Source organism: Oryctolagus cuniculus, chromosome 5, assembly GCF_964237555.1.
Source record: "Oryctolagus cuniculus chromosome 5, mOryCun1.1, whole genome shotgun sequence".
NCBI lineage: Eukaryota > Metazoa > Chordata > Mammalia > Lagomorpha > Leporidae > Oryctolagus > Oryctolagus cuniculus.
Window position 1 is genome coordinate 69,534,515 of NC_091436.1, and position 13,785 is coordinate 69,548,299.

At 33.7% G+C, this 13,785-nt stretch overlaps 1 protein-coding gene across 6 annotated transcripts in view; it reads right to left on the minus strand.

The window, feature by feature from the left end:
• The window catches only part of GRIK2 (glutamate ionotropic receptor kainate type subunit 2), a 733,451-nt gene that overhangs the window by 105,065 nt on the left and 614,601 nt on the right, over nt 1–13,785 (minus strand). For 5 of the 6 annotated variants that reach the window (XR_011388963.1, XM_017345301.3, XM_051855437.2 and 2 more), the window contains one exon: nt 11,981–12,198. Coding sequence is in view for 5 of the 6 variants with exons in the window: in XM_017345301.3 (XP_017200790.1) it covers nt 11,981–12,198 (218 nt within the window). In the remaining variant the exon portion in view is untranslated. Of the gene's footprint in view, nt 1–11,503; nt 11,759–11,980; nt 12,199–13,785 lie in introns of those variants that run through there. The other variant, XM_051855439.2, reaches the window with a different exon arrangement.

Sequence of the window (13,785 nt, forward strand, 5' to 3'; positions counted from 1 at the left end):
ACTCTCCTAAGATTGATGAGGTGCAACAGTATTGAAGCTGCTACCCGGTCCTGAAAAACAGCAGGATCAGTCCTTGCACAGAGAGGAGAAAGGAGAACAAGGGAGGAAGAGAACCGCGGTGCATCCTGGAATGACAGCAGTCTTGTGCACTCGCTTTCCAAGGCAATTAAAACAGTGTTTCTCAGATTTTAGACTTCAGTCAAACATATAACTTCTTTCTTCAATTAAAGTGCCCCAAAGCTGCATTAGTACATATTGCAAATGTAACAATTAGAAAGGGATTAAACTTCTGTCCCTCAGATGTTTTAGAGAAGGCACTTTCTGAGATAAAAGTTGCTGCTCCTTCCAAGTTTAAATACACTAAAACTCTAATCACTTCTTATAATTCCCAAAATGGTGTTATCACTTTCTTTTTAACTATTGAATTCACTCTGGCAGAGCTTGAGTAATAAAACCCATCATATTCTAATTTTCAGACAGCTTGATAGAACCAATGTTCTCACTATAGATAAAGTGTAATGAAGCACTTTCTTTCCCATAGGAAAGTCTTTGACTCATATGCTTTGATGCCAACTAGCCTTCACATCTGCTGCTTCACCATTGATGGCTGTAACTTGGCATGCTGAACTAGTGTCTGATGAAGCAGCTTTACTCAAAGGCACTATTTTATTTTCTGCAATGGGAACATAGTAAAATGGTGTTGGTTTCCTGTAGGCCTTATGCAAATCCCTGTAATAAACATAGGATCAGGCCTCACATACAATAAATTGTGTGTTAGATGAGGAAAGGGGGAGGGAGACAATCTCCTTGGGTAAAAATAACTCGCTTATTATGCAAATAAAACAAATGCAGAAAAGAATTGGTTTAACCGTTTATTTCAAACATGACTTACTTATATCAAAGACATACTAGGTACAAATAAAAATATAACAACACTTTTGAAATACCAATATTATTTCATTAAACAAAATATTACCACTTAATGTTCACAAGCATACATTACCCACAAATAGTATTTCAACACCATCAATAAAAGAAAGATAATCTAGGGGAGTTAGAGAAAATATGTGGCTATTAAGACCTTCATTGAAATGTTTCTTTGAGATTTCTAGAAAAGATGTCTGATGGAAAATGAAGAACACATCAAAATCAACAGATGAAAATTTGAGTAATGATATTAATCACTAATTCACGCTGACTGCTCAGACACATAATATTCAACTACATGAAGCATTTGTGAATTTTGTTTCACTTATGTAAAAGAATGAAGCAGCAAATTATCCACAAATTTCAATAGGTAAAACAAACAAAAAGCTAAAAATTAAATGTATAAACATTTTAAATAATTATAGTTACTTTTAAAGCTAGTAACTTGCAAGCAGATTGATACGAACAGCTTTTGGCTAGAAGTTGAAGCATATCACAGTTTTAATTACCCAAGAACAGAATGTCATGTTTGGGGCATGTTTTTGGTTCAGTTTAGACTTGCAAAGGGATATGGAGGAATTCTCAAGAAACATAAAGAAAGATGTAAATTAGAATTGTATAATGATTTACCCTCATCACATAAAATTGGGGCTATTTTCCCATGGCAGGGAAAGCAGTAGTAGTTCATCAAGCATTACAAAGTATACAATAAGCTCTGCTAAGAAAAGTATGTAAGCCCAAAACTCAAAGATCTTGTTTAAAATCCTATTTACTGCAGACTTAAAGTATAGCCAATTAATGGCATCTCTATAATGTCAACTACCCTTCTTAATGCCAATTAAAGGTCAGTTCTTACTCTACACTCCTTTAGGTAAACACAAAAATCATATTTTCTAAGATTCCAATATGCCTCCTATGGATCATTTTTCTAATTTTCCCTTCCTAGGTTATTAGACCTGACAACAAAGGTTTACAAAGAAAAGGTGTCATTCCCCATGTCCCTCAGAACATAAGTTTTCTTAACTTTTACTCAAGAACAAAAATAAAAGTCAGAATTCACCCCTTGAGAAACAGAAAACTCTTTTTCATCCTGGTATGTGGCAATTCTGTTTTGTTTATTTTTGTCTTGTCTATTGGAGGCCTTTAGGAATACTGTCTGAAATGATGTATCAAATTATTTATTTTTAGGAAGTATGTCAAAAAGTGTAAACACAATTTTAGTAAATAACTGTGAGAAGTAGAAGTGTGGCCAGAAGAATTATAAGTATTTCACACTCATTCTGATCATTTGTGGGTTTCTAAAAACAAACAAAAAAAATCACACACCTAATATGAAAGAAGCAGAAGTAGGTATAGTTATGTATAGCTAGCAATAAGTGAATATAATGCTTAAATTTAAAATTAAATTAGCTCTGTCTGCATAATGTTATCATCATAGATTTCTGAAAAATTAAAGGCTTGGACTCACACCTCAATACTGTGAATTAACTGGCCTGTTGAGGATCGTGGCCCTCAGTATTCTCTAAAAGCTTCCCAAGTAATTCTAATGTTCAAATGTGCAGTTAGGTTGAGAACTCCTGGCTTAAATAGATGGATGTCTCATTTATTTGTTTACTTATCCTTCTAATTGTATTGAGGTATGATTGATTAAAAATGTATATATTTCAGTTATACAGCATGATGTACTTTGATATGTAAGCTTTGTGTAATGATTCCCACAATCAAACTAAAAAACACACCCATCACCTGGCATAGTGATTGCTGCTTATATGTAGGGTGAGGACATAGTAAGCTGTATTCTTTGAAGAAAAATTGAGTGTACAATACAATACTTGTAACTATAATTATCAAGTTATATATTAAATCTCTATTAAATTTCTCTTATAAGTATCTTAAGGATGTTTAAAATTTACTGGATAAGTAAGTTGTAACCTCAAATGGTTACAATAATGAATTGTAAAAAATAATAATATTCCTAACTTTGCCAGGTAATGATCTGGAACTGAGGATAATATAACCTATTAAAATCATATAGTGTATTCACAAATCTTTAATGATCATCTACCTAATATTTCATTTTAAATTGTTGTCCTATTAGCAGAGACAATGTCACTCATGTGACATAAAACTGAAATATAACATTTTGTCCCCTAAATTATTGAAGACAAAAGGTATCCCAATACTAAAGTTAAACTGATGCTAAATAAATAACAGTGACTTGAAACAAATCCGTATGGCAGGGCCAGCGTCACGGCTCACTTGGTTAATCCTCCGCCTGCGGCGCAGGCATCCCATATGGGCACTGGGTTCTAGTCCCGGTTGCTCCTCTTCCAGGACAGTGCTTGGGCCCTGCACCCACATGGGAGACCAGGAGGAGGCACCTGGCTCCTGGCTGCCGATTAGCGCAATGCACCAGCCGTAGCGGCCATTTGGGGGGTGAACCAATGGAAGGAAGACCTTTCTCTCTGTCTCTCTCTCTGTCTATAACTCTACCTGTCAAATAAAAAAAAAAAAAGAAAAAAGAAATAAACCAGTATGGCAAGCTAATATCACCCAAGTAGGGAAACTCTTCTATGAGCAAGTGTTTAATAAATACTGAAATACTATAAAGAGTTTATACTTACTACTTGTTGCAAATTTTATTTGGTGGAGGTTTAACCTTATGATTACAAAGTAATTTGAAAGTATGTCATCTGAAAAATTAAAATAAAAATAAAAGAAGGAGAAAGGAGGGTGGGACCAAGGAAAGAAGAGAGGGAAATCTTACGTTCTTAAAACTGTATATATATGAAATACTTGAAATCTATTCCTTTTATAAAATTAAAAATAATAATGAATTTCTGATTATCATATTTTAATGATTTCTTAGTAATGCACAGTGATTAGAATTCTACAATAGTAAATATGTGAACACTGAAGATGCTATCCATATAATTAAAAATTTTGTTGAAAAAAAAAGAAGGTTTGGACTCCCACCTCAATATTCTGAATTAACTGGCCTGCTGAGGATCCTGGGCCTCAGTATTCTCTAAAAGCTTCCCAAAGAATTCTAATACTCAAATATGCAGTCAGGTTGAGAATTCAAAAGTAATATTTTTAAAATTTTTACATTATTTGGGAGAGAGCTTTCTTCCCCTGGTCTACTATACAAACATTTGGGAACTCTTAAGGTCTCCCAGGAGTGGCAGGGGCCCAAATTACTTGAGCCAGCACTCAGGAGGCAGGTGCTCAGGATGGGAGCTGATCAGGCCAGAACTAGAAGCCTCCGTAATCACTGCAACAAATGACTGCCCACCAAAATAACTCAGATGATCTTCCTCAGCTTTCAAAATCATTTTAAGTTAGTTTTTCACAAATGCACTACCACCACTGCATGAAATAAAAACAGTAAACTAAAATTACTTCTGCAGATATTAAAACATATGTGCAGTGCCTAATGAATGTTATATGTTTTTCAATCTATTTGTTAAGTATGTATAGTAAACCATCAGCTGTTTACATTCTAGCCCTGAGTTGAAAAATGACTGATGTTCTTCAAGCGTTTAGCAAGCCAAATCACTTTAGTTCTCAAAACAAAAAGTCACCACAAGCAAACCATGCAAGCAATTAGGCTTCAAGATCTATACTATTACCCAAGCATAATTTAATTTGAGAAGATCCATTGAGCTAGTAAGATCAGAACAAGTGGCAGGTTATAAAGAATATGTCATAGCTGTATCTACCCAATTGTTTGTGGCAAATGTTTCAGAAAGTCAATATGATCAAGTATTTGGATCCATGTGGGTGAGCCAAAATGACTAATGCCCTTAGTTCTGAGTAAAGATGGTTATGTTACAATATTTTTGGTTACTACTTCTATTGTGATATTGTGAGTTCCTAGGTTATGTCTGTCATAACTCATACGTCACTTAAACTCTCTGTGGCCCAGTTTCCACATCTGCTGAAAGTGCATAATGATAATTGCTTCCTACTTTCCTTACATGTTGCTGTGAAGATTAGGGAGCTGATGTTTAGAGTGTACTTTGAGTTCTCCTAAGGTGGATAAATTTACACAGGAAAGAAAAGACAAAAAGACAGAAAATGAGGGGGGAGGGGAGAGAAAGGAAAAGAAAGAAAAGAGGCAGTGGAACAGGAGGGAGAAAAGGAGGCAGAAGAGATGGAAGGAAGGAAGGAAGGAAGGGAGGAAGGGAGGGAGGGAGGAAGGAAGGGAGGCCCTTTGGCTTCTAGGTATTAAATAATAAAAGTTTTTGCTCCACATGGAGAAATCCACATGTTTTCATTCCTAACTTCACCAAATTTCTGAATGAATTGACTTCTGGGAATACTGTACAGGGCTCCATAATTTGAAGAAATCTTTTTACCCCTCTAGAGAACAAAAGAAATTTTTCTACCAAAACCTTAAAACCTCTGTCATAAGATTTCCGTCAATGAATGAAGCATTCTTTTAGTCAATGGGTAACCATACAGGATTCAGTAAATTCAGTGAAATGGTGGCATACAGAAAAACTAAATATGCATTGTGTTGATTTGGTGAACAAAAAGCAGCTGACAATGGAAACAATGGGGAGAGCTGAGAAAATGTGAATCTGTGAATGTAAGTGAAAATAACATTTTAAGTGTGCTTTATGATAGAATATTACTAATAGAGTGTTACTATAATAGAATATCACCATTAAGTTTTAGGCTTAAGCCAAAGAGATATTCAAACAAATGATAAAATGGCTAAAGTAGCAGCTGGTTAGTTTCAGGTACATATGATAAAACAGTAAAATAAAGAAATATTATTAATAACAAAAACAATGATAAAAGGCAAAAGGAAAGTGAGAAGACAAGGAGGAGAGGCAAGAAGGAAAGGAGGAGAAGGAAAAAAATCTGAAGAGTTAACAAACAGATTTCCAAGTGATGTAGAGTGCTAAAACTTTTATGATTGAGTAATAAGTATTTCTAAACCTCAATGTCTTAAATCAGTGCAATTTCTTAAAAGTGTCTGAACATGGCCTCAGCCACTACTAATGATGTTACCTTGAAATATTTTCTTAAAAAAAAAAACAGATTTATTTATTTGAAAGGCAGTGACAAAACAGAGAGAGGAAGGGAGAGAATTCTTTGATCCACTGTTTTACTCTCCAAATATACAAGAGCTGGAGAGTGTGCCAGACCAAGACCAGAACCCAAGAACAACATCCTGGTCTCCTGAGTAGTAGGGAGTTGGGTATTTAGGCCATTGTCTGCTGCCATCCAAGTGCATTCACAGGAAGCTGGATCAGAAGCAGAGGTTCAATGTGATTCCAGGCACTCCGATATAGAATGCAGGCATTCCAAGCTGCACTTAATCCCTTGGTCAAAATGCCCACTGTGAGAGGATATCTTAAAAAAAACTCCAAAAAAATAAGGCAATGTGTTGTAGACTTTCTATTCTTAACTAAATACTTCTAGCCAAAAGTAGCAAAGCTTAAGTCAAAATAAAGTCAAATAATAGGTAACAGAATAGGTAACAGAAAAAAAGTCAAATAGGTAATAAAGTGAAATAACAGGTAACAGGAGCGGCTTTAGGATATAAACAAACTTGGCTCAAAACATTTAAAGGTCACAGAGATTTAGCAGAAATTGTATTGGCCAAAATATTGTCACCTGTTATAAAAGCAGGTAAGTCTACTTGAAATGTATGGGCTCTGGGTTCCTAAGTTTCTAGGAAGACAGTTGACTTGTAAAGTAAATAATGATTTGACTAATTGTAGAGCAATATTATTGTGGCAACTGATAACCAACATAAGCCCAAGACATTGCAAATTCAGTGCTAGAAATTAAAGAAAAAAGTAAATGATATAGACTTACTAAACCCCTGTCCTCATGCTTTGCAATGTAGTATAAAGACATAGAAGTACCAAGAAAATATATCTTGGAGCAATAATTTAATGATAACTGAAGTAACAAAAAAGGATGCTTAAGGAACACAAAAATGGAAGCACATGTTTGGCATAGTGGTTAAATCTCCCCATGCTGCAGTGCCTGTGTTCAACTCCTGGCTCCACTCTCCATTCCAGATTCCTGCTAACATATACCCGGGAAGGAAGCAAGTGATTGATGGCTTATGTAGTTGAGTCCCTGACACCCATGCAGGAGACGTGACTGGAGTTTGTGGCCCCTGGTTTTGGCCTGGCTAGCCCTAGCTGTTATATTTAGGGAGTAAACTAGTAGATGGAAAATCAATTTCTTTCTCTCTTTATCTCTCTCCTTCTCAAATACATAAATAAATAATAACATGAATAATTTTAAAAAGAATACAGAAGTAGAGCACCTCAACTAGACTGGTTAGATTTGGGTATGAAAAAAATTCAGGAACGTTTCTCTGGAATAAGCAAAGTATTAATTATGATCTAAGCAATAAAGAATGTAAGCGATTAGGTGATTACAGAAGGATGGGGATGAAAAAAGAGCATGCATTGTGGAGGGAGGTACATGAATACAGCAAATGACATAGGACTCAACACAAACAAGTTTGACTAGAGATTAGAGTGAGGAACAATGAACAAAAGATGAGAAAAAGGCTGAATACAATGGGCTTTGTGGTGTGAAAGGAGATAAGTTCTAAAGGCAAATAGGAGGGGATAATTTTAGAAGACTCTAAGTCATTCTAGTAACAGTATGGAGAATAATAGGGGCAAAACCAGGAAAATAAAAAGTTAAATTTTTACTGAAAAACCAAGGACAATAAAAACATCAGTCCAAACCACGATAGTTGTGAAGAAAATAGAGGAGATACACAGGAGACTGGATGGACAGGAGTTGGGATGTGCTTTTAGATAAAGGCTACATGTCTAAGAGTCACCATAATTTCTGCTACATAAAAGGTCTCCCAAAAGTATTCATTAAATGAAAACATAATTTCTTATTACTGAACATACACATCATATGATTGAGAATATAAGATTCCTGGTGACATTGGCTAAAATATGACATAATAATCATTAGATTAAAAAATGGTTAAAATTAAGTGTGAACTTTTTATATTAAATACTTTTCAAAGACTTATTATACACTTCCAAAAGAATTGCTAATTGTACCTCGGTATGCCATAATTTCAAAATACACGGTCAACAAAATAGTTTCTAAAAATTGATTCACACATTTTTAAAAAGTTATCAAATTAGTTGTCTTTTATGACCATAATAATACAAAGAGTGAAGCAACTTAATTTATATAAATAGAATGTGATCTCTTTCTATATATATTTTAAAATTACCTGGTTGTGGGTGTGTCAAGGAAATATAATTTATTTGACCAGATTTAAAATCATTCTCAATCATGAATTTTAAAAATTAGCCTCATACTATAGTCATGCTGATATAGAACATCTACCAGGATTTTTACTAGTCACTTGCCATGCCATGCAAAGCCTCCATTTAGTATTTACAAGGCACAGTGCTTTGTAGGGATAGTCATTCCAATTTAGAGATAACAGAAGTTTAGAGGGGAGGGGAGTCATTTAGGGGAAAGGGTAGTGTTATAGGTAGTTGGTGGTAGGAACAGAATTACACTCAGGTTTCTCTGATTCTACAGATTTTTTTCACTTCTAACAACTATTCTGAATGCAGACTCTGATTTTTAAAGAATTAAGGTTATTTCCATTCAAAATTTGCTATTGTCTGTACTTATTTTTAATATATTCTAATATTTTACCTAATAGCTGTCTTCCTTAAGATGCACTACATTAATATATGTGGCCAAGTCAGAAATTTCAGATAGGCCAAATCTAAGCAGGGGATTTGTGGAAACTGAAAAACCTGAATCATAATTTACATAGACACAGGGTTATGTAGAATCTTGTTGTAAACCATATGAAATCACTTCAAAAATACAGAGATTCCGAAAAAAGGACATGACAGCTCCAACCTACAGCATAGTTATTTTTGATGCTGTAATCTGTATATATTCATTCATTTTCCTACTCTTCACACTTCAGAGAGAAAAGAATGTGAATGTTGCTTAGTAACATTTTGCATAATGTTAAGCCCTGGGATATGATTGGGCAGCTCTAGGACACCAAATTCCCAGAACCCAAAGAGATGTTTTGAATCCTCCCTTAATAGTTTTCAATAAAATCTCTGAATTCTCATCTATTTCATTATCCAAATTTGATTAAGAACATTTTGGTGATTCCAGTAGTTTTCTGTGGTTTACAAGCATAACCCTTGAAAACCAGTATCTCCCTGATTTTGAATAATTTTGCCAGTTGCAGCTTTAAATTTTCCCAGAAGAATGTGTGTGGAGTATAAGAGATATAGAAGAAAAGATTGAAGATCTCTTCTTTTAGACAATATGCTCACACTTGCACACTCAATGAACAAAATCAAGCATGGTCATTGGAAATGGAAGTATCCAGTGTTGTAAAACAGCTATGGAACCCTGCCTATATCTGCAAGACTGATGTTTCACCCTCTGCAAGGCCAGATTCTTGAGCCAGCCACTCTTGTTTGTAGTAAAAAGAATTATATCATTCTTTAAAATACTTTTCTGGAACTGAGCATTCCAAAAACAATTGCTTAACAGCAGAATCTTGTTAAATTAGTAAAAACAAAATGGAAATTCCTTTAGAAGTCAATGCCTAAGGGTGCTTCCTAGAGCTTTTGTAGGTGCACCTATTAATTAAAAATAAAAGAATGTTATCAAATATAAATATCCTACCCACAACTCACTGTGGAGTTTAAAAATGAACATGCATTGTTTTGCATTCTAGATTGCTAAAGATTTTTAAAATTTTTCATACTATGGTTCATATAACTATATAGTTTAATGAGTTAATCTTTGAAGTATACATTGAAATACTTAAAAGAAAAGTCAACATTTAATATATCCTCTCAAGTTTTAATAATTTTTTCTGAATTTCAACAATAGAAATTCAGTATGTGATTAAATTAGCAATATGAGGTCACTCTCAATTTAGTAGTTATCACTGTGCAGTTTTTATTGTGACTAGTGTACTTTTAAGAAGGCTTCACTTCTAAAAAAGTCTGTACTGTTGGAAACACAAAGTTACTTCATGTCAAATTTCTCCAAAGCTATAGGCACCCTTGTGTGCAAGAGACCAAACAAGAAATGAAAGAATAAGAAAAGTCAATAGCAAGGAAAAGTGAAGGTAGGCGAAAATCACACAACAGAGAGCAGCTGAGATAAAAGATAAGAAAGAACAAAAGATTGGAAAGACAAAAAAGAAAAACATAGTATAAATAGAAGTTTGGAATTGATTTTCCAGAGATAAAGTTTGCTCAATATACATTACTGCTTTGAAAGAAGATATTTGAGTTCTCTGGAAAAAAATGAAATTAAAAACTGGGAACACTTGTGAAGTACAAATGAACACTTCTGGTGACAAATTACTATACTTAGTTCTTTATTTACTGATTTTATAAACTGAAAGTCTCTTGGATACTGTATTTAAGTTTTTTCACAAATTTACTCCCTACAAACTTCTTGACACTAACAAAGTTTATTTAGCAATTTCAGCACCTGATTTAAAAAAAAAATGAAAACACTCAAGGAATAATTTTATAAGAAAGAAAGACTCTAATAATTCTAAATATTCAATTAGGAAAATTAATATAGTCTAACAGAGCTATACTGAATAAACTGTTTTGTGTTTGGATGTCAACAAATTTGATTAAATAATAATAATAATTTTCTAAGTAAGTGTAAAGTATGAATCTACTGTTCATTCTAGCTATTCACTTTTTAGACAATTAAATTTTTTTAAATATGGATTTGACTACTCAATTCTAAATCATTCTTCACGATTTGATGTCCTCCAAAACTGTATTTGTAAAAAAAAATTATTTTCATAAGAATGTTATAAAAGAAAATTATATAATTTGGCAAAGTTGCTGCTTTAAGTCACAGAAATCTCAGTTCTATAATTGATGATTTATTCTTCTGATTCCAACTAAATCATAATCTTCTTGATTGAGAACTAGATCTCTTTGGCTATAGGATACCCATTAAACTGTGCAGTTTCTGGTGTTCAATAGGCACTTGAACCATGCTCAATACAAGAGTCTCTTTTATAACTTGAGGCAATAATTTTATAAAAAAGATAAAAAGATTACCATGTCTACTGTATATTTGAACTGTCAATTGCATTTGTATGAACTGTGACAGGAAATACCAATGCTTACAAATGTGATCAGCCTACAAAGAATGTAAAAATATTTGACAAAATATAAAAAAAATTATCAAAAGATACTGACTCCTTTTTAAAGTAGAATCTCCCCTCCTGGTCTGCTTTAGCCCAGGGAGATAAGCCAGAGTAGAAGAGAAAAGTAAAAAAAAAAAGAGGGAAAGGCACCATGTACCAGAAGCATGCCTCCCATGTAAATGTTCAATGGGGAACATTTCCTCTGGAAACCACTGTGAGTTCAAATGAGCAGCCCATTTCAGACTCTGTGCCTCACACAACATTACACAGAGTTCAGGGATAAAGGCAGTTTCTTTAGCTGTTACACTCTGCCTCATTTTAACAGAAGGAAATGGATGTTTAGGAAGCATTCTTTTTTTTTTTAACTTTTATTTAATGAATATAAATTTCCAAAGTACAGCTTATGAATTACAATGGCTCCCCCCTTCCAATAACTTCCCTCCCACCGGCAACCCTCCCCTCTCTTGCTTCCTCTCCCCTTTCATTCACATCAAGATTCATTTTCAATTCTCTTTATATGCAGAAAGGAAGCATTCTTAAAAATGATTATTCTATTCTTCTGGAATAACTGTGCCTGGTGGAGTCTGAATCTACTGCTATTCAGTTTCAGTATACATTTTTTTTCCATTCGAAGATAAAAACCTTACAGAAAAAACAAAAAGTACATTACCTTTGGGCAGTTTCTCCAATTTGACTTCATGGCCATATATTTAGTTGTACACCTTTCCGCATCTTGATGTATATGCTGTTAATGTTACTGTACAAGCAATAGTATTGCTAAGTGCTGACACTCATCAGTAAAGAAAGATGTGTTTGAACTATAACATTTTAATATTTAAATTTTAGGCAACCATCAGGGCTTACCTTGAAAAAGGTCATGGTGGCTCCATCCTCTACAGCCCCATACTCTATCTTTGTTTGTTTAGCTAAATCATCAGCAGAATCAATAGGGGATTCCATGCGTTCCACTGTCAGAAAGGCGGCTAAGTTAGCAGTATACGAAGAAATGATGATAAGTGTGAAAAACCACCAAATGCCTCCCACTATCCTGGTGGACAGCGCTTTGGGCATGAGCTCAGAACCTAACAGAGATTGGGGGAAAGGTGAAACGAATATAGAGAATTTGATCAGCAATCAGATACTTTTGGTCATGGTGGCAGGCTGGAATCACTTTGCCATAACAGCTTAACCCATAGATTTACATATTACCCTAGAAAGCAAGCCACAACCATTGGGAGAGCATAAGTTAATTTCAAAAAACAATCTCTTCAGATACTTGTATAAAAAAATATAGTGACAGAAGACTCAAGATCTACCTGAGATGGGGCAATGTATCAATTAAAAAATTAAGAATTGAAAATTCATTTTTAAAATAGCATCATAAGAAAGGGGTAAAAAAAACCCGCAAGTTCAGAAACCACATGCAGAGTTTTAGACATTATTGTTAGTTATGTAGGTTTCAGAAGACACAATTTAACATACATTCAGATTGATCTCTTAACAAACTTTGTAGTTTCATTTGCCAGATGCATGTAGGTCAAATATACTATCTTGCCATTTTAAAAAGTAATGCATAATGGAAAAATAATTTCAATTACACAAATTTCTTGAAATGAATGGGGTTTTAGACCAGCATTTATTTTAAAGTAAGGGAATAAATAATTACCTTGTGTATAGGAAATATCTCCCATCACTATGGTAACCCTCCATGAGGGAAATTAGAATAAGAATAAATGAATTGCCACAAGTGTATTTTTATACATATATAAGTATTTCATAAACATATAACAATGTATGGCTGGAGTTGCCTGTTCATGATATTAGTAAGAGAATTAGCGATATGAAAATTATACTTTAATTTTGATTATTATTAATTTAATTAATTTTGATTATAAAATAAAATCCTAACAATTTTAAAATTTCCTCTCTTATATAAATTTTATTTATAGATTTGTAACTTTATTTTCAGTCTTAAATGCTGAATATATATTGAAGAAAGTGGGGGTTTTTTAATAGAAAAGTAAATTAAATTTGTGAGACATATACATAATATATTTCCACTCAGTTTTGACCATTTTACATCTTTAATCAAAAATGCTTAGGCTACAAAGTACTTAATTTTTAGTAGGGATCAGTAAAATTGAATGAAGCAAATATGGACTCCTTTTTGCCTGTTTATTTTACAATCATAGCTTTAATATAATCACTGATGCAGTTAAGATTACATATCTTTATATGGAGTGAAAAATCAAACAAACTATTCGTGTTAACATTGAAAAAAGTGCTTTACAGCTGCAGTATATTAAAAATAGCCCATCTTACACTGCAGTTCATCTTACCCTTGTAATTTCAAACAATAAAATTTTAAAAGCAGACCAACTTGGACATGACAGCCAACTCCAGCTCCAGACTCTGCCTACCACTCTGTAAGGGAAAAAACAGAACAGTACCTTTCTCATGTAGTTGCTCCTAGGCCCTGTCAGACACACACTCGGACACTGAAACACTAAAATACTCCCATGATGTTCAGCAGCTTTGGCTGCATTGTTACTGGTTTTTTGTTTTTTTTTTTTTCCAATTTTAAACAACACCACCAATAAAGTCAAACAAGACTGAGAAAGAAAGAATATTGGAAACATTTGACAAAAATGGCCCAATTACCACAAGTT